This window comes from Trachurus japonicus, chromosome 1 (assembly GCF_045865225.1).
Source record: "Trachurus japonicus isolate A0001 chromosome 1, Traja_1.0".
Lineage (NCBI taxonomy): Eukaryota > Metazoa > Chordata > Actinopteri > Carangiformes > Carangidae > Trachurus > Trachurus japonicus.
In genome coordinates, this window is record NC_140907.1 from 34,609,222 (window position 1) to 34,631,817 (window position 22,596).

Consider the following 22,596-nt stretch of genomic DNA (forward strand, 5'->3'; position numbering starts at 1 on the left):
CATTTTAAACTTTTGCAGTTTTTTTGTCTTGTAAATATCAACTCCCTGTTCCATGTGATGCCAAAAGAAGTGAGTCATCTCCGCAGTGAGGTGTGAAACAAAACCTGTTTGCTTTTTAAACGCAGCACTTGTTAAAATCATGACAAAATGTAATATATCAAAGATGGCCTCTGTTCTCCATTATCTGACAAATGCAAGGCTGCAGCCCGCTGTGTAATTTCCTGTAAAGAGCTCTTTTTGCCAGACTATACCCTGTTTCCCACATGCACACTTCACAGCTGAATTGCTTTTAGCCACTTAAGGTATTATGGTCTCTTATTCCTCAGTCACACTGAGCAACAATATTACAGTGGCTAAAGGAACATGCTGCTCCCATCCCAGCAACTTCATGCATTGAACCTCAGGCACCACTCTGACCTGGAGGAGTCTTCAGGTTATGATTATTTAATTTAATTAAAAAAAAGATGCAAGTTTTATGGGTGTGGTCCTTTAAAACCCAACATTTCTTTAAGAAGTGGATCTCATTGGTTGAAATCTAGTTAATTTCAAGGTCCAGGATTTTAAAGTTAAGTGTTATTTCCATATATTTGCAGTTTGAAGAACCAAAAACCGTCTTGGTGTAGTTTTACATCTCGTCTCTCAGCTTCTCTTTGGAGCTCTAGTAACAACAGGTTGGTGTTGGCCAATCAGAAGAGAGGAGGATGTCTCTATTCTGAATGGCTGTCTTTTTTTTTTTTGTAATCGATCCAATAAAAATAGAGCAGATTTCAGAATAAAACACTCAAAGAAACCAAATCCTGCAAAGTTGTTGGATGTTTTGGTCCAGGTGGTGAGGGGGCGGGGCTTTGTTGTGACATCACAAAGTGACAGGAAGTCCCGATGGCTGGTTTTAAGGCTTAGTTTCTGAATACAGGCTGTGTGCATTTCTCTGTGGACTGAGGCTTTGATACTTTCACAGTATTAATATAGAACCTAGAGCTGCTTTATAATCACACTACACATGGACATCTACCTTTATACTGTATGGAGCTTTAATACAAACATCTACCTTTATACTGTATGGAGCTTTAACACAAACATCTACCTTTATACTGTATGGAGCTTTAACACAAACATCTACCTTTATACTGTATGGAGCTTTAACACAAACATCTACCTTTATACTGTATGGAGCTTTAACACAAACATCTACCTTTATACTATGGAGCTTTAATACAAACATCTACCTTTAGGTTACTGCAGATTTCATGTTAAATTTCATATCAGTGCTTTTGTTAACATGCACCGGAGGACTCATAAAAGAAATCTAATATTTGCTGAGTTGTCATAATCCTCCTCCTGAGTGGGAGTGCATCCTGCTCCGTCTTCTGTGGTGTTTTTTTTTTTCCAGCAGGGAGGAAGCAGATGTCTGTCCAATCAATGCCCAGCCCCAATCAATCTGGCTTCACTCACACAGCCAGAGCTGCATGTGGCGCTGCTATATATAGTCGGATAAACAGTCGCACACAGGCATGATGGGACACACACACACACACACACACACACACACACATACACAGTATAACCAGCACACACTCACCAACAGACTCAGGAATGCGTTGTCATGCGACGTCACAGCTCGGCCGCTGGACTGGACTGTTCTGTACCACATCAGTCTGATAATGATGCACCAACATCCTGCTGCTGCAACACAACGCTACACAACAACGGTCAACAACTGTTGTGTGTAATCAGCTGCAGGTGGTGCAGGTGAAGAGTTTAATCTGATCTAGACTGAACTCATTAATAACTATTTGTACACTATAATTGATTAGTGATTGATTGATGTTGAAAACCAATCTGAAGCATCTATACCATTCTTTCTTCCACGTCCAGTGTTGTTTTTGTTATCTTTTCTATTTCTAACTTAAAGGACATTTTAGGTCTAAAAGAAGGAAAGATTTTCAGTTTAATGTCTCCTGTTTTGCGGTAGTTGTGTCTGTCCCCGCATCGCCACGGCAGCAATGAATGGGAGTGGATGTAAGTTCTGCTGTTTAGGCTGTTTACATCCCTCAAAGACGCATTTTTTTTCCACAGACAGCGTCAGATGGCGACTCAAACATGCACCGAGAAGTTTATTTACTTCAAGCAAGCCGACATGTTTGTAAAACTAGACCCAAGTTGCCGTGCTCGGTGTGTTCAGGTGCAGTCGGAAAGCTAAAACACAGGAATATCAACTCTTGACTTGCTTCAAGTAAAAAAAACTTCTCAGCGCATGTTTGAGTATCCACCTGACGCTGTCTGTGGAAAAAAATGTACACTTCAAGCAAGTAAAGAGTTGATATTCCTGTGTTTATGACACAAGCGGTAGCTCCTACTGCTCCTGAACACACCAGCACTGCAACTTCGGGCTCGCGCGAGACTCTGGGAGACTTTGAATTAGATCTAGTTTTACAAACATGTCGGCTTGCTTGAAGTAAATAAACTTCTCGATGTTTGAGCAGCCATCTGACGCTGTCTGTGGAAAAAAATTGCGGCTTTGAGGAATGTAAACAGCCTAAACAGCGGAACTTGCATCCACTCCCATTCATCGTTGCCGTGGTGATGCAGGGACAGACACAACCACCGCAAAACAGGAGCGATTCCTTCAGGAAATGCATTCTCCAGTTTTCTTTTGCAATTTTACATTTTTGTTTTTTCTGAAGCTACAGTGAGTTGAGCTTTAATGCACAGAAAAAAAAACATAAACCCGACTCTCAGCCTGAGCACTTCAACAAAATGTCACCTTCAGTCTTGAGCACATACTTAATATCAATCAGTGCACGTTTAAAAACAAGGAGCATGCTGGGACAGCAGTTATGTGATCACTACTAACTATAGGATATTATGGAGCTGCAGGCTGGATTAAGTGTTATACTGCACATTCAGTGTTACATACTATATATTCTGTATGTATGTGTATTTTTTTTTGATTATTTCATCATATCTTCAGGATTAGTTTTTTTGGGGCTAATGTATTGTTTGGAGGATTTAAGGTTGCAAACATAAAAGACTCCAAATAACATAATAAAGTGCTGGTTGTGAAGAGATGAGTGGTGAGTGAGTGAGTGAGTGAGTGAGTTATCTGGGACAAGGCCAGATTAATGCATTAATAACAAATGAGTGTCATCACTGTCACTGTTTTCGCTGGTCGTGTAATAACCAGTCAGATCCATGACCATGTTTGATATGGGTTTGTTTTGTCACAGCGGGGGATAATGGAAAGTTCACTCCTGACATCTGTGTCTTGTGCCACACACACACACACACACACACACACGTTCAGTCGTGGTGCTGCTGCTGTTTTCCGGCTGTGTGCACTTCAATTACACAGTGAATCGCTGGTTAAATGACCAGATACAAAACCATGACTCCCAATTGGAAGATTATTCTTTTCTTTTCCTTTTCTTTTTTTTTCTTATTCAGTCTGGTGTGAAATAAACTGATTCCTTTGTTTCCAAAGGGCATGGTGCAACATGATGAGACGATATATTATCATATATATTATCATAAATATGGTAATAAGTTTGGATACTTAACGATAAACATCCCCCAACCTTTAGTTGTTGCTATGTTATTGTTTCCTCCATTGTTCTGTAGTAACAAGTAGAGGAGGAGAGCTGGGAAATGAGGGTGTGTGTGTGTTTGATTGATCATTGAACCTATAAAATGAAATGATCTGAAAAACATGGATCAGATTTGTACCAGACACTATTGTTTAATCTAAAAAAAAACCTCACTTTCTGACTTCTTGTCGTCATTAAAGGGATAGCTCACCCAAAATTGAAATTTCACTCATTATCTCCTCCCCCTCATGTGGACTAAGGGCTGGGAGAAGTTTCAGAGTCCTCCGTGGCTTCTCTGAGTTACAGGGGGTCTCGGCGTAGCAGTGCATGTCCATATAACGGTTGCAAATGGATACCAACTGTCTTCGTAACAAAAAGACACACCGAAAAACATCCAAATACCTCCATGCTGCTGGTATGTAATGTCAGTCTTGTATTGAAGCCCCGAAATGCAAAATTGTCCCGAAAAAAAATTAAATAAGTCTATATTTCAAGCTTGTTTGTAGTAAAACAAAACAAGCTTGAAATATGCCGAGACCCCCTGTAACTCAGAGAAGCCACGGAGGACTCTGAAACTTCTCCCAGCCCTTAGTCCACACGAGGGTGAGTAGATAATGAGTGACATTTCAGTTTTGGGTGAACTATCCCTTTAACAGTGTTGTGTTTTGGTTTTGGTTGAATCAGTAATCGATTGAAACATATTGATGAAGACGGGCAGCACTCATATAACACTCTGCGATCACAGAGCGTCCGTCGCCGTCAATAGGCCGGATTAGCTGCTGCTGCTGCTTCCCAGTGATTTTAGGATTATTGGAGTAAAGCATCAGGATTACACTTCCTGGATGAAATGGGATAAATAAGCTGTTGAACATGAACAAATTCCTGGAGGATGCGATGCTGACATGTTTTCTCCTTCTCTCTCTCCTTCTCTTTCTCTTTCTCCAGACCTCCCAAGTTTCTCAGACCCTCACATTCCTCTAGTGGCTCGTGAGATCATGCAGCGAATGATCCGCCAGTTCGCTGCCGAATATACCTCAAAAACTACTCAGGACGACCTGCCCCTGCCCAACGGCACCATGAAGGACCAAAGCCTGCCGAGAGCGGCGTCTCTGGCCCCGCCCCCTTGCTCCCCGCCCGGGCCGCACCCGCCCGCGCCGCCGAGCTCCCCTCCATCGTCGGCCTCCTCCTCCCCCTCCCCGACCCCGGGGCCGCCGGGCCTCAGCCCCACCTCAGCCAACACCGCCGCCGTGGCCGCTGCTGCCGCCTCAGCACCAACCTGCACCCAGAGCAGCAACGGCACGGCCAGTAACGGAGGAGGAGGAACGACGGCTGCTGCCTCCGCACAGAACCCCGTCCTCAGCAAGCTTCTCATGGCCGACCAGGACGGCCCGCTGGACCTGACCGTGAAGAAGAACAGCCAGGTGGACACGGAGCCCAGCCAGCAGGGTGAGAGACGCAGCAGCAGCAACACACTCAAACACAGACAGCACCACAGCAGGTTCCATTTCAGAGTTAACACACAGTTCTTGACACTTAAAGCAGAAGTAAGCGATCCGGTCGTTTTGGCTAATGCTGCGTTCCAGGCAGGCTTTTGAAACCGTAAATTACAGCTTCAAGTCACAACTTACGACTTTGTAGCGTTCCAGACAACCCACTCGTGTTTTTCCGACCTGTTTTACCGGTGAAAGTCACTATAACGGCCACTCGTAACTTCCGACCCGTGAACTCGTACCAGATCGAACTGGTACGACTTCACAGGTCGGAAAAACACGAGTTACCGGTTGCCCTGAACGCACCATAACAGTCCTCGTCCCTACGTCACCACATTCACAGCGTCCCTCGGCTGCACACACAGCCCTGCATGCCGTTCTCTCTCCCCATTGGATAAAAACTGTAGGATACGAGAAAAGTTTTCTCCTCGGCTCAGAGCAGAGCAGAGTGACTGACAGACCCGTGTTTCAGACCAAACACTCTATGTAAGTGATTGCTGTCGGAAGATATAACTATTTAAGACTTATATTAACACAAATATATCACTTACTTCTGCTTTAAAGTTCCTCAAAGTGCATCTGGAGACCCGGGAGGCCGGTTCATAGTCCAACCAAAAATGTATACGAGAGTAATAGGGCCTGACACAAAATCATCCATAAAACTACACAAAAACCATTTAATATTCCTCCACACTGCTCGTCCGCTGCAATCCAAGTGTCCTGAAGGGATATGGTCCAGAGTTTACCCAAAACAACGCCATTTAGGCAGGTCCGGTCACGCCGCCCCGGTGTCCCAGCTCTCGTCTCTGTGGCACTGCGACACAAACGCGCTCTGTAACCCGTTATTTTTTGTTTATGACAGTTAAGACTTCACAAATATACACGTGGTAACATCGTATATGTTATATAATGTTATCCACCGCTCCAAGTATTGGTTTTTCGCTGTCTTCATTGTAAACAAATACACATGGCTGAGAGGAGGGTTAGCAAAACAGTAGAAAAGCATCCAGACTTGCATAGTTCTTCTTTAAAGAGACCCCGAGGAGTTTGTTTTTGGTTATAAAAGAGTCTCATATTAATGTGGATGAATCTACGTTACCCACTTGTTAATCCATTTTCGATGAATATATCATTTTGTCTTTATAGTTACTTTGTTATTATTATTTAGTGGTCGACTCGCCCAGCATTTCCTAGTTTTGCTTTCCTGGACGCTGCCCGGCGGGTCATGGGAATAACGCCACCGGATCGCTAGTTGGCATCGTTTATGGTCGATACCACGACGGTATCTGATCATCTTCAAACCTCTTACTTTCATTCTTGATAAATGAAAACATTCTTGGCAAATTCTTTCGCTTTCGTCCATCTTGTGCCGGTCCAAGAATTTCACTGTGCGAGCGGAGGCTCATGGGAAATGTAGTGTGAAAACACTTCTGCTTTCCAAAACTCCTCATATTCCCTTTAAAGACTTTGATGTGACAGATAAAAGACATTATAATGCCAAATATTCGCCAGCGACTTTTTCACATCAAAACCATTCATACCAGCAGTGGTTTGAATATGTGTCAGAGGCAACAATTTTAAAGCAAAGTTTTGTATTTGGTGTTTTTTTTCCTCCGCGTCATGCCTTAAAACCAAAAAGCATCAACTCACAAGCTTTTTAGTCCTCAGATAGGACCGTCCCCTTAATGGACTGGTGAAACCACAGTCCTCACATTGCTGTTAAACCAGAACACGCACACACACACACACACACACACACACACACACACACAGGTTAATCAGGACGCTGTGAACAGTACTGGTGTTTGGCTCCTGTATGATACTAAAAATAGATGTAATTATTAAAAGATACACAAATTATAACCAGATTTCATAAAGAAAGAAAAAAAAACTAATGCAAATACAAAACCCATAAATCGTCACAATATTGCCAGATAAAAACATTTGTATGCACAGGTTTATCACATCATTTTCATGTTACATTTATAAATCCAGTCAATACCATGCATTCATATATTTCTCAGTTCAGAGGAAGTTTTCTTTGTGTAGAAGCGGCAGCACATCAGACGATTTGTTAACAGAGAGACGATCGAAGAACTGATTCATTCTCCACGCGTGGACACGGCGCAGATTTGGCTCATGAGCAGATCACTGAAAAGCCGTCATGTTTTTTTTTTTGGATTGAGCGCCGCAGTAGACTGAGCTCTGAAATGTAGCCCGGGACTCAATCTCTGTTTAATCAAACTAAACCAGCGGGGGGTCGGTGTTTCCATCACCGAACACGCCGCGGGGTTGAAGCGACAGCTCGCTGTTTCCACCCTGCGAGTGCAACCGCAATGTGACCGGTCACACACTTTAATACCAGCTTTTTGGAATCTGCTTACAGTAAGCCTCCTTAATTTTTGCAAAAAAGATTTAGGCATTTACATCCACCGCATGCTCACACGTTATCTCTCTCGCTCACTCCCTCACTCGCTCTCACACACACACACACATGCATGAACAGAAAACACCTTTCAGATGAATTCTGACAGATTATCCCCAAAGCTGGATCATATACACGCACTCCTTTAAATTGCACTTTCAGGAAAAATTACATTTCTAATGCTCCTTAAATCTTTTTTTTTTTTTTTTTTTTTTACATTATCAATGAATCAAATGACTTTAAATTAAACATGAAGGGTGAAATCGTTTTGATTTTATTAAACATTAACTGTGAGGTTCAGCAGAAAGCTACTGTCATTTACACAGTGTTTATAGACTCAGGATGAGGTGGAGATAGAGAAAAGGAGTCGACAAATGATCAGGTGAAGACTTATTATTATTTATTTATTCCAAACAAGCCGAGTCTCTGTGAGAGAGGGGGACGGCTGATTATTGATGCCAGTGCGATTATCGATTCTGCTCATTGTTCCGAGTCTATATCAGTTCCTGTGGATTTTCTGTGGCCTATAAGAAAGTACAGGCTCATAGGCTACAGGTTTTCAGAAAATTGAACAGGATAAGCCTTGGGCCCAGTGTTTCTCTGACGTTCATTCTATAGCTTAAAAGCTGTGGCTAGTTCATTGTCAACATTGAAAACGCCAACATGTTTTGGCCATCCTCTGCGGCCTTCATCAGAGCAGGAATGTGTTTTTAATGTCCACAATAAACTAGCCATGCAGCTGAATAAGCTTTTATACCAGAGAAGAGTTGCCTTGGCCGTCATAATTAAGCGCTTTGCTTCGTCTTCAAGTTCATTCAGTAGCAGCGTCGTCGCTAAAATGTCACACAACAGGCTGCTAATGATTTTAAAGTTTCAGTCTGAGCAGGATCGAACCTGTTATGAGTCATTGACCGCAGGGTTGCCAACTCTCACGCATCTGGCGTGTGTCACACGCTTTTAGGTCCTGTCTCACGCTCTCACGCCACTCAAACAATTCTCACGCCAAAATCAAGCGATTTGGCACAAAAAAAAAAAAAAAAATTAAAGCAAGCTTTGGCACTCATCAATAGGCTCTCTGATTGGTGTGCGTGATGCTTATCTGCGTGTCGATTGGACGGCTGCTCAAGCCTGTGATTACAGCACAGTAGGACGGGGAGTTGTCGATCCGCGACCCCCCCACCGCCCCAACAGCGGCACGGTGCTGAAGCCTGGACCCGACTTGGTCCGAATCCGATGGCCAAAAAAAAGAGGGAGAGAGCGAAGCCCGAGACACAACCTGACCTGACTGAGTTATGTTTTCAGACTGAACGCGGCTCGAACTGACGCCTGCACCAGTCCGTTGAAAACTATAAAATCAAGATGCAGACTGGGTAGCACAAAAGTACAGCCAGGCAGCTCAGTCCAGAGAGCAGAGGAGAGAGAGACAGCGCAGCAACAGGTGTGTGTGTGTGTGTGTGTGTGTGTGTGTGTGTACGTCTGTGTGTGTACGTCTGTGTGTACGTGTGTGCGCAACTGCGCATGCATGCACGTGTGCCATACCTGCAAACTCAGAATGGGTGTTTATTATAATGTTTATTACAGAAGAGAAACACACATTTCAGGACCTGACTTGTATCATCAGGCTGTAGTAGAAGACTGAAAATCACAGGACATGTCTGTTCTGTCCTTTCATATATTAAAGCAGATATCAGTGGAATGTTTTTGTTAATATAAGTCCTAAATAGTCCTATTTTCCGTCAGCAATCACTTACATGAAGTATTTCAGCCTAAACACGAGTCTCTCCGTCACTCTGCTCTGCTGTAACCCGAGGAGAAAATTTTCCTTGTGGGATACAAGTGTTATCCAATGAGGGGAGAGAACGGCATGAAGGGCTGTGTGTGCAGCCAAGGGATGCGCGTGAATGTGGTGACGTAGCACGAGGACCAATTGATGCCTGACAAGGGCGGGGGCTGCTAACTCATGGTGCGTTCAAGGAAACTCGTACTTTGTGTTTTTCCTTCCTGTGAAGTCATACCAGTTCGATCTGGTACGAGTTCACGGGTCGGAAGTTACGAGTGGCCGTTATAGGGAACTTTCACAGACAACAGGACGGTAAAAACACGAGCTACGGGTTACCTGGAACGCTACCAAGTCGTAGTTGTGACTTGAAGCTGTAACTTACGGTTTCAAAAGCCTGCCTTGAACACAGCATTAGCCGAAACGGCCGTGCCACTGATATCTGCTTTAATAGGCTCAATAGGCTGGTCCAGGCCAAAAGCCACAGCTCCCCACTAGACCAGTTTCATACACTCCAGCCATACAATGATAGGAACCACAGATCTGCTTTTTTCCCTCTTATCTGAAGCAAATGTTGTGTTTTCCCTTTATTTTCTTCTCAGAGTACACCAGAATGCTTCAAATACATGTTAAAATCACAATTTTTTTCCTGGGGGGGTGCCCCCAGACCCCCCTAGAGGGATATATTTTGTCACCTATTACACCTCTAGCCTACTCAGTTTGCAGGTATAATGTGTGTGTGTGTGTGTGTGTGTGTGTGTGAGAGAGAGAGAGAGAGAGAGAGACAGAGAGAAAAACTACAATAAACATAACTATTATTATTATTATTATAGACAGCCCCCCCCCCCCCCCCCCCCCCCCGCTAACAGACCAACAGAATCTCACTCCAGCCCAGGACCAAAAGTTGGCAACCCTGTTGACCGTCACTCGTTGAGCTGTTAGCATAATGTTGTTTAAAATGTAGACACACGCTCGTCTCTCAGTGAAGGCCTCTCACCATAGCTTGACCTCATTATTGTTTTAAAAGGTTTTTCCCGAGGCAGGAACTAAGTGATGAGAGATAATGGATCGAACTAGTTTTGACCGGTTCCTTGGAAATGTCTCTGAGCTACTGTAGCATCACAGCTAACAACATGTTTTAACAACACTTTGGCTAACTGTGCTGCTACACATTGAGCTACATATAATAGCATGGTCTTTATCATGGAGAGGGTCTAAGTGGTCTAATTTTAAGTTATTTGTTGAGGTTTTAATGCATATACATAATCAGGGCCGGCCCTAGGATTTTGGTGGCCGCTAAACAAGGTTTTTGTTTGTGGCCCACTCTAAGCGCAAACACCAAATCACTGGTTAAAACTGAATACAGACATGTTTATGCCCTCTGAGGTTTGAGGCCATTTTCTCAACTTTTACATATTTTCTTAAATTGATCTTTTTAAGATACTTGCAGATGTAACAATAGGCTACTCAAGTGTTTTATGTCTAAATATTAGAACCTCCGCTGTAAGCACACTGAGGCCAGTTTGTCCTAGAACACTGTAGAAAGAAATAATTTAGGACAAATACTGGAAATTTGAGGTCTGTTTTTTGAAAAATTTCAAATCCCTTGTGGAAACACTGCTTCAGTCATGAGAATGAACTGTTTTGTTGCTTAAAATAGGATATGAATACAGTAATATATAAGTGTAGAAAACAAGTCTAAAATTAAATTTTGTAAGATTGCTTTTTGAGCACAAATGTTGTCATTCTGCCGTTCTATTTTCACCAAATGTCTCAAATGTGAGATAAAAGAAGCTGAATATTGACTTCAAATTACATATAAAGCTCATAGCGTGCACGCGCAGAACTCAGGATGTTTAAATGACTTGATGAACCCCGGTACCTTTCTGATCATCACCCCCCCACCTAACGGCTGTGGCCCTAAACAACCGCATAGAGTGTTTATGCCAGCGGCCGGCCCTGCACATAATGCATATTGTTGGCGTATTATTGCAGTATATGAACTACGTTTATATTAAGCTGTGATTGTTGTATTACGGTCCTCGTATGTAACGGAAATAACGTTTAACGGTTATCTAGGCTATGACGTTTTATGTGCACCCATCGTCTCCTCTCCTCTTCATTTGCCTCTAAAACAAATTTAATTTACTGCTGCATATATTTTTCGTATATTCAGCGATGAGCCACAAATGCCAAACTTCCTTCGGGTATCCATGTTTTTTCTCTTCCTGCAGCGTGAACGCAAAGATGTCGGTAGTCGGAAATTTCCAAGTTGGGAAATCCGACCTCCGAGTTGTTTTGAACGCAGCATTAAACACACCGAAAGTCTGTTTACATTTCATCAAACTGCACCAATTTCCCAGAATTCCTTGCAACTGTATCAGAAACATTAAAATCATCCTCGTATGATGATGTCTGTAAGGTTGTAGATGTTCCTTTGGTAACAAACTGTAGATGCTTGCTATGCATCCTGTAAGAGCTTCTGTTAATAATAATAATAATAATAATAAAAAACTGTGTTTATCTAAAAGCTAACACACAACACTGGTGTTGTAGCGAGCTCAGCGACTGTACAACAGAAAATATGGCTGAACGGTGAACCTGTGAGCTGCAGTTCATGATGTGATGAGAGTGGGAGCGCCGTGCTGCATAAATCTGCCTGCTGATTAGGGAACTGGTCTTTTTTTCTTTCTTTTTTTTAAAAATTCCCCCTTAAAACTCCTGAATACTGAAACATAGGGAGGTCTCATTACTACCACCAGAGTGTTAAGTGAAAACAGGCACGCCAACATCGATGTAGATGCTAATTAACATGTTCATTAGCTCAGAGGAGGCCCTCATTAGTGTAACTCGTTATGTGTAATTAATCATGGCTGTTATCACTGGACATTTTGTGACTCCAGTGCATTTTGATTAAAATTAAACTTTCCAGTATTAAACTCATAATGTGTGTGTATGAACGCACACACACACACACACACACACACACACACACACACGTGCTGCCGTTCACGCTGTTGTTGTTGTTTTTTCTACAGTCGTTTAATATCACCTAATGTTTCCTGTTTGCGTCCGATTAAACGAACTAAAAAGCCTCGGATTATTAGTGAGGCCGCGACGAGGCCTGTGCCCATATAAGGTCGTGTGGGTCAGAGGGGTTAGAAGGTCGGCAGCACTTTAGGGATTACACGAGCAAAAACACCCAAAGAGAAAGAGATCATCTGTGTGCATTTCTGTTTGTGTTTATTTTTATTGTGGATAAAAATAGAAAAATACGTCTATAAGGTTGAACTAAAACGATCAGTTAATGTCCTTGTAAACCGATTTCAGTGTTAATGTTTGTCCCAGAGACCTGAAATCATTAAAAACTACAGTCAGAGTTTGATAATAATCAGTTTAATCATATTATTTTTTTAATTTTCATTGGAGAATAACCAAATATTTAAAAAAAACAAAAAAAAAAACAGCTTAGTTTAAACTCGTTTTCACACAATTTGTCCTCGGTGTCTCTATATGTGTGTATTTGTGTGTGTGTGTGGTGACCTGGTTTCCTTGACAAACATATTCACAAATTAACTGAGATTTCACACTTTGCATGTTGCCGTATTTACACGACGTTACAAGTCTGTCATTACCTCCTCCTCCTCCTCCAGACGCGCAGCAGAGTCAAATTCAAAGTCTTATTTTGTCATTGCACAAACACACAAAGCAGAAGTCATACTCAGACACACACACACAGACGCACACACACACACACACACACACAGGAGCAGCTGTGGAGGCTGTTAACATGTATTAGATGATGATGATGATTTCATTAATAAACAGTTCAAACACGACTGATCTCTCGCTGTGGAGGTAAATTTTTACAAACGCTTCATGTTGTTAACACGCAGCACTGTTCATTTGCAAGTCTGAGTGAAGGGGAGTGTTATCTGCCTCATACTGTATATATAACACACACACACACACACATAGACACACACATACACACACACAATGAAAAATGTTTTAAAATAAAAAAAAAATAACACACAGCTCCTCTCTCAGCACTTTGATTATCATACAAGATTAAAACACAGCGTCGCCGTCAACTGAATTTAAAACCGAGTGACGGCGGCTCACATTCACACTGACTGGACACACACACATATATATATATATGTATGTATGATATGGTTGCCACGGTAACAGTGCTCCTGCTCAGGTTAATCAGATCTTGATAGGAATCCAAAACATTATTACAGATGTAAAAGACGGATGTTAAAACACGTCCGGTGGAGAGAAAAAAAAGAAAGAAAAAACAGAAGAGTAAGAATAGATAGAGTCTGAAAATATCTTCATCATCTTCATCTTCCTCATCATCTTCTTCAGGATGTGGCGAGAAACAACAGACAAGATGAAAATGATCCACGGGGGTCGTGTTACAGTACGAGCGAGGCTGAAATGTGCCGTAGTCATGGCTGCATCAGAAGTATTGATCCTTAACCTTCACCTGATCACTGAAAACTCATCATCTACCGTCGTGAACATATGGAACAAATAAATAAGGGAATAAACAGTTCTGCAAAGATGCAAAAGTCAACAAACAGATCTCTCTCTAAGTGGCTTCACTGCTTTAACTCTTTATTATGTTATTTAATTCTGGTTACAACCGATATGGATCCTTTTCTCAGTATCCGTCTCTGCTGCTGCATTAAACAATAAAGTCACCAAATGAGAAAAAATTATCGACGAATTAATCACACAAACTCTATTTGTGCAGGAGAGACGGCTGATGAGCTAAAAAGAGAAAACCAGACAAATTGAGTCAGATGGCTGGCGATGAGATGCAATGAAACAGATTAAAGAAACTGCAATAACATTAGCAAACAAAAACAAAGCATAATGAAGAAACAGAAAGAATAGGATAAGATGCATTAAAAAAGAAAGAAAATACAGAATAATATTAAATAAAGTATATAAAAGTATATTTTAGGACATAATTACAATAAATAAGTGAATCGTATGAGGCGAGTTAAAAGCATATTTGAAGGGACAACGAGGAGTTTTGGAAAAGCGAAGCGTTTTCACACTATATTTATGAGCCTCAACGCGCACCGTAGAATTCTTCGACCGGCGCAAGACAGACTCATGTTTTCATTCATCAAGAATTAAAGTCAGAGGTTCGAAGACAATCACATACCGTCGTAGTTCCGACCATAAACGGCGATTCGGCTGCGTTATTCTCATGACTCGCCACGAAACCGGAAGTAAGGAAACGATATATTTATCGAAAATGGGCCCATTAACAAGTGTGGGTAGCGTAGATTCATCCACATTAACGTGAGACTTTTTTTATAACCAAATAGAAACTCCTCGTTGTCCCTTTAAGTAAAAGCCAGGCTGAAGGGAAGTGTTCACACATGTAAATGTGTTTTAAACCAGGTGCGATTTCTCTTCCAAGCAAACCCTGACCTACAGTCAGTACAGGCAACACTCGACTAACTAACTTTTAACACCTTTCATTGTGTTTTCATGAGGTCTGAAGTTGAACTCACAGCTCTTTAATCTCTTCTCCGTCCTCAGATGGCGTCCTGGACCTCTCCACCAAGAAGACCCCCAGCCCCAGCGACAGCCTCAAAACCTTCCCCGGCTTCTCCCCTGCGTCCGGGGTCAAAGGGTAAGACAACAGGATTAGTGGGACCGGCCACTGTGGCGCGGTCATGTGGCTGAAACGACACGGCCGAGGTCAGAGCGGTCAGAGCGGTCGCTGCTGCTGCTGCTGCTGCTGCTGCTGCTGCTGCTGCTGCTGCTTCGCCTCCCAGAGCTCCAGTCAGTCAAAGACTCACTCAACGCTGTGTGGAGATTTTTTTTGTTGTTGTTTTTAGCCCGAGGTGTCGATGTCATACTCTGGTTCTGATTCAGATCAGGATCCAGATGCAGAAAACCACAGTCTGGCAGATGAGATGACAACCATGTTACATCTGTAGCAATTAATTAGCCTTGGCAACCATCTCAGAGGAGGACACAAGGAGAGCAACAGAGCAACAGAAATTCTTCTTTTCAACAACTTAATTTGCATTTTTCTGCTGAAATACTGGAAGCCTTTAACGTCAGCAGACGCCAGAACCTGCTACAACTATTCACACTCCACTTAAAAACCTGAAGCCAAGTAGATTATGAAGTCAAGTCAAGATGTTTTAGAAACTCAATGTCTGTATCTGCATGGTTTCCAAGAAAATATAAGGCAAGGCAAGGCAAGGCAATTTTATTTATATAGCCCGTTTTTACAAACAGTTTGTCTCAAAGGGCTTTACATGGCATCGTAACAACATCCTCTGTCCTTAGACCCTCACATCGACTGAGGAAAAACTCCATGGAAACCCTTTTAACAGGGAAAAATCGGAGAAACCTCAGAGTGATAAGTTTTTGTTGTTTTTAAAAGACCAATGAGTAGAAGGCAGTGTTTCTTATTCCACCAGGGGAACAATTATAGTGTTGTACTTTTCCAGTCAGGTTTAGTTAGGGTAAGATGGCCAATAATGTTTAAAATTAACATTTAAAAATTGAAACTAGTTCACCAGACGTAGGATGCGGAACTACATCTGTGGTGGTAGGGAACAGTGGACAAACAGGTTGCAAAATACTGTCGCACAGAAATGTTGAAAGAGTAAACTAAAGAATACACAAGAATTTAAATTCCTATGAAGAAGTTGTTAATATTCTCATAGGACTTGAATGCATCGCAGCGCCAACCAGCCAGGTGCAGCACACAGCCTTCAGGAGAGCATGTAAGAGTTGAGATAAAATGTGGTAAAGCGGCAAAAGCAGCAGTGAGATCCTTGAACAGTTTCATAAAAGATGCATGAAGTGAAGACGAGCAGAACAGTGAACCCAGCGCTGAGCCGCGGCAGCACAGGGAGCCAGTTAAACCTCCAAACAGATGGACACGGACTGCACCACCTCTGCAAATACCGCAGTGAAAAACACATTTGAATACCATTCAAGCAGATTCTTTGGTTGTTGCCCACAGCAGCTGGAGCCAGAGGTGTTCTGTTGTTTAGGGGTTGGACCAACTGTCCGTAAACTTTCCCTGGGAGTCCCCAAGTGTCCACAAGTCAAAAGTCAAGCTTTTTGGAAATGTGATGCATTTCTGATAGATAATTGCATCTTGAGTAGCTGTTGGAGTCTAGCATTAGTTCTGTTTATGAAGTTTGACTTGCCCAAATTGTACGTTCATGAACTGTCCCTTTCGAAAACTGCTTCCTTATTTCCCACCAGCTGATTTTCGTTAGTCAAAGAAACCAAATGTAATGATCAACTGGACATGTGGACATTGCTGAACATGAAGCCAGAATAGGAACAAAGAAATTGATCAGTTATTGAGGTAAAATCTGATATGAAGTCCAATAATTTGGCATTAAGCTTTTAAAAATGTCTGAGTTCAGTCACAGCAGTCAGAGATCTGATGTTAACCAGTCGTCATATACTCTATCTGAGCTATCAAACATGCATAGGGATGAACCAAACTCTGTTGAACAAGGTTTTTGCCTCCATCGTAGCCTACGTCTTTCTATATGACTCTAAATATACATTGTTTATATCGATAAAGCTTCAGAGTGTCAGAACTGCGAGAAACAACCTGTTGGCAGATGCGAGCATTGACTTAAGCAGAATCGACTTTGTGTGAAGGTCTGCAGTTCTTGAAATCAGCGTGACCTCTTTCGTACATCTTTCTACATTTTGGGGGCATATACTTCGATCCCCCCCCGCGGGTGACCTCGAGTCGGTCCTGCTAATGCCTCCCACCTTTCATCTCTTATGAATCGGTTTCACTAAGCTGATCGATATGGAGGCTACCGTCAAGTCTCATGGTAAGGTTGTACGTACTTGCATACAGGTATCTAGTTCAACAGCACATGGCGGAGGCTTGGACTGCTTTTCTTTTTCTGTCTCGATGTCAGAGCCCTTATTGACAACTCTTAGTGTTGCAGGCTGATCTTTTATTGATGAACATCTACTCTGCCTTAAAGTCATGTTTGAATCAGTAGTCATCATACCGCGTTCTTGCATCAAGGGGGAATAAACAATCAACGTTAATCGACGCTGCCATTTCCAGGAATACTTCTGATCGGCAGGTCAAAGATGGATTAGAGAGGTTCGATACACGAGAGTAGCCCCCGAACACGGAGCGAAGTCAGGCTGTAGTGTGGGCACGGGGAAACCTGCGCCCACCATGTGGGCAGCGCCTCTTTGATCCAGCGGTGAATACACCTCCAACCGCTTTCTGAACTCAGATGTGAGAAGTGTTGCATTGACATTACAGTTAACAAGCAGCTCAAAGGACGAGCACATGAGTGGCTCCTCCTGGTGAGAGCTAGAGCTGCTTGGAGACGAAGCTGTGGATGAAAGAGACATTAAATCATCAATGGAGAAAAAAACAGCTGCTGTGGATTCCCAGTTATGGAGCTGACATTTGACCGGTGTCTCATATTTCAGTTTAGCTCAGTCTGCTTACTGTTGGTAATACCTCCTAAAAAGTGGGTTTACCTCTTTGTTTCCAAACTGTTCAATAGCTGGTTGGGTGTTGCCATGTTTCCAGATGTTTTGATGTCATTATATCAAACAGAAATAATGTCCAAAAGTATGAAACAAAGAACCAAGTTGTGATTTCCCTAATGAAGAATCTTTATTATCTATTATGGCAATTAATGCGCTGTCAGCGAAGGTTGAGTAAGAGTGACAGAAGAGTGGGAGTATAAGATTTTATTTGTTGCTATTTTTCATCAAAACAATCATGGTGAGTTAATTTTTTCTCTTTAACTCTTCAACAACACGTTTCCCACTGACAGTCTCCATGAGCGACAGGCCCAGAAGGTAAAACCTCAGGCCTGTTCAAGGATTTCCAGAAACAGTACCTGAAGCCCCTCAGGACAAGGCTCGGTCTCTCGCCTTGAGGTTCCTAAGGCCCCAGAGGACCGAGGGCCCCGAGCCTGGCTGTGAGTGCCTAATGATTGGCTCATGTAATATTTAGCTCAGGGGGAGGTGGAGCCTGTTGTTCCACCCCCACCGACAACCAGCACCAGCTCATCTTTGACAGCCAAACAATCCCCAGAGCACACGGCGGGTCAGTGAGTGCATTACACGCCAGCCACCTTCAGAAGTCTCCTCTGACTGTGTTTGCATGAAAACATAAAAAAGAATCATACTGTATGGACATTATTTTATTCATGAGCTTATTTATTGTGTTTTCAATAGGAGTCATTTATGTAACTCATCATTTTACTGTTCGTAGGAAGCTTCATCATAGGCTATTTAGCAGCTGCAAACCAATAACAGGACCGTTTCATTTCCTGTGATGATCTTAATACTGACTAAACCCAGACAACAAGTAAATCTCTAAATGGATGTAACTGAACATCCTGCTGCAGCCATTTGAGAGTCCTGTTGTTGAGAAAACATAGATCACACGCCCTGATGCTGAGACACTCTCCATCCATCTCATTGGGGATCCCCCTCTGTTATGTGCATTTCTTTGGTCTATTCATTTACACAAATGCACGCTCACATCGAGTCCTCAGATCCACCATTACCGTCTGGCACGGCCTCCCCCGACGACTGGATGCTTTACTGTAACAGAACGCTCTATTAGCGTGCAGACTCCAAAGCCTCTCGTTAACCCTGTATTGTTTTCAATGAGGCCGAGACCGCCCACTGTGATAATCTGTCTTAAAGCTCGTGCTGAGGACTCCCCACATCGCGCTGTCAGCCGCTCTGCGGCTCACCACAATGTGTCTCCGAAGCAGGGATGCCGCATTTCCCACAAGTTTCTTCTCTCCCCCTTCTTGTACCATCCGCTGACTTGACAGACAAGCTATTTCCCGTTATTATGAACCTAAGGGAACATTTTCTTAAAGAGCCTTTCCACTGTTGCTATAGTTACTTAGCAGTAGGAGCACTGGCTGCAGCGGTTCAAGTGGAGGCACTTTGCATGTAAGTGTATGTTTCAGCAGCAGAGACGGTTCCCAGAAATGTGAAACATTGAAATTCAAGATGTTTGCATGAACAACATGCAATATATTTATATTACATGTCAATACAAATGTGTTCTAGAAAGAAACTGGCAATTAAAAAAAATTAAAATATAAATAAATTCAAAGGAAAATACAAAATGGTTCATCTATGCTTCCAAGATTATTGGCTTGTGACCCTGAGCAAATAATTGATTCTTAGCGGGGCATTTACATTTACCTGCAGTGTTGCCGACTTAGAGCATTTGGACAAACCATCTGAAATCACAGTGCAGTCTTTAGAGATTGTGCTGTTTTTGAGTTTTTCCATATTAGTTCGTTGTAACAAGAAGTGCCACTCACTTTAAATCTTATATATCGGACCTCATGTCAGTTGAGTCACTTAAATGATGTGCAGTTAATTTATTCCAGTGTTTTTTGTCCCTGCTTTAGTCTTTAAAAACCAAGCAAGCTTGTTGCTTTTGAGTTGTTGTTGTTTTTTGTGCACCCCTAGCCTTTATTTAATAGGAGTTAAAAGAGGCAGGGAGTAAAGATTGTCTTTGTCAGGAGTTGAATCGGCAATCACTGCTATGGACAAAATATTTTGTCTTTCATTTGAAGCGTATCACCAGGAAACAATCCAACTGGTATAGTCTGTGGGAATCCTTGAACCTAATGAGCCATCAAAGAATTGAGGAATCCTGTCTCAGAATGGTTGTTGTTCTGAAGCCCCGAATTGTCTCCAGCACCACGGCTGAACACCAAATTGTTTATTCATGATGTGGTGTAAAAGAGCAAAGAACCTTTTTAGATCTTTTTTTTTAAGTCAAAGTCTGATCCTAAATCTTCTTGTTTTTATTTTTCTTGTTTTTTCTTCTCTCCATCTAGACGTTCACTCAAAGTGGAGCATACCCTGCCGGAGGTGGACGAGGAGGACGGTCTGCTGCAGAGAAGCTTGCAGGACGGACTGAGGGAGAACTACGTCAGCTCCAACTCCTTCAAGCCCCCGATGGCCCGCTCGCTGCGCATCAAGGAAGAGCTCCTCAGCCAGAAGCACCGCCTCTTGAGCCAGCCAGCCGCTCTCTCATTGGCTAATCTAGAGTCGGCTGGCTTGCTCAACCACGGGCAGTCCCACTCCTTGCTCGGCCAGAAGGGCTCTTCCTCTTTCTGGGGAAGCAAGGCCCACCTGGAGAGCCTGATGAAGCTAAAGCATGCCAGCGGAGCTCTGAGCGGGGCCCTCAGTGACCTCAAAGACCTGCCTGCATTCCTGGAGAATCACCACCACAACCACCACCACCACGGAGCCTTCTCCATCAAGAGTTCCCTCCACCATCACCACAATCAGGTGTCCAAGGCCCAACACCACCACAACGAGGGCAAGAGAGACCAGGGCCACTCGCCTCCCGTCGATCTGAAGATCCCCCAGGTCAGGGGCATGGATCTCTCCTGGGACTCCCATGCCTCTGAGCTGTACAACTACGGCACCATGGGGGTCGGAGGTGGCGGCCACGGGGAGAACACCCTGAGCCGGAAGCTGAGAGCCATCCTACCCAAGCAGAACCGCCGGGGAGGAAGTCTGGGAAGCCTTCTGGATGGGGCGTCCGATTACTGGAGCTCTGAGCTGGAGCACTCCATCTCCGGACCGGCGTACTCCACCTCCGACGTGGAAGGGGACCCAAACTCCAAGCAGCCGAGGAAGAAGAGGGGCCGCTACCGCCAGTACAACAGCGAGATCCTGGAGGAGGCCATAGGGGTCGTGATGAATGGTAAGATGAGCGTCTCCAAGGCTCAGAACATGTACGGCATCCCGCACAGCACCCTGGAGTACAAGGTCAAGGAGCGCATGGGAACCCTGAAGAACCCCCCAAAGAAGAAGCTCAAGCTGATGATGAAGATGGAAGCGGCCGGCCAGGATTTTCCCACCGAGTCGGAGAACACGCCCACCTCAGCCCCGCGAGACGACGGCCCGCCGTTGGCAGCCGTGGAGCTCAAGGACAATGTAAAAGAAGAGATTGATGACAATTTCAAACCAATCGACTAAACGACTTACACATGTAAACCTCAGTCAAATGACTTAAGTAATTTGAAAAACGGATGGGGCTTTATTTGTGCCAATTTACTTTGCAGTATCTGGGTGAGCACAAACGCAGGGATAATATGAGAAGGATTCTTAAACTGGAGAGAAACAACTAATCGGATGGTTTTTAACAAGCGTCACTTGAGAGACGCCGAACAAGCATTTGTTTAGCTTTTATATCCAGGGGCTTAACAAATGCAGCTAAAGACACTAGTTAAATGACAATTGATGAAATTTCCTTAAGCATGCTGATAATCCCTTGCCCAAAAACCCAATCGTCCCCATGCCCCCCTTTTTTCTGAACTTGATACACTGAACCACTGCTGCTTATAAACGCAGTTTGGGCTTTGGACCATTCCAATTTGGGGAGAAAATGAGGGGAAGGTTGAAAATTAACTCCTTAAAAATAATTAGTCCCTTTACCGCTCCCCTCTCTCATGGATTTACTAGCTGAAAAAATTGGTAAGTGAACTGTCTATTACATTTGAAGCCAACTGTAAGGTTTTAATCATTGATCACCATTGATATTCATCGCAAGGGTTGTAAATCAAAACCCATTCTCTTATCGCCAGGTAGCCGTGACGCTTTAACTACAAACCTTTTCTTTCCTCCTTAAGATATTCTGCTAATCTCTGTGCGGATGAAAGCAACATTAACCCGTCCTTTTTGAACGAGAAAAGACACACAAAAGTCATTCAGGGATGCATGTTTGTGAGTTTCGTGGACACTACTGACTTCTATAATTGACTTCTTTTCTTCTATCTTTTCGTTTGTTTTATTTTTTTGCTTTCTTTTGCACTACACTTTGGGTCTAGCGCTTACAGACCAGGTTACCTCGGCATTGTTGCCCTTGCATCATGCACTTATTATGGTCTGTCTCTGAAAGCCCAGTCTGCAAACCTCTCAGCGGGTCAGGGGGTGCACGTCGCCTGCATATAAGCTGATCCATAATCAGATCCAGGAGGCTCTTAGTCCCTCTTTTTTTGCCAATGGACAAGTTGGGAGGGTGACAGGAGGGGTGGTGAGGCTAAATCTGATGATGGATCAGCTGTTTTTAAGGTGGAATGCTACCTCATGGACCTCCGTCAGTGTCTCACTGCTGATCCTGGAAAGCCAGAGACGCCTTCAGGTTGCCGTCCACATGGCAGCTGAAGTGAGCTCATCCCCTCATGGAGATCATTTGCCTGATGAAGGCCTTTTAGGATCAGAATGTGAAACTCTGCTGCTATCCATTTGATTATCTAGCTCCTG

General features: G+C 43.3%; 1 protein-coding gene across 1 annotated transcript in view; it reads left to right on the forward strand.

Moving 5' to 3' along the window:
- lcor (ligand dependent nuclear receptor corepressor) overlaps positions 1 to 21,755 on the forward strand; it is a 90,271-nt gene extending 68,516 nt beyond the window's left edge. The window contains exons 5-7 of the mRNA XM_085786045.1: positions 4,530 to 5,030; positions 14,845 to 14,938; positions 20,157 to 21,755. Of these exons, the coding sequence (XP_085642171.1) occupies positions 4,530 to 5,030; positions 14,845 to 14,938; positions 20,157 to 21,309 (1,748 nt within the window). The 3' untranslated portion in view covers positions 21,310 to 21,755. The remainder of the gene's footprint in view (positions 1 to 4,529; positions 5,031 to 14,844; positions 14,939 to 20,156) is intronic.
- Positions 21,756 to 22,596: the final 841 nt, after the last annotated feature.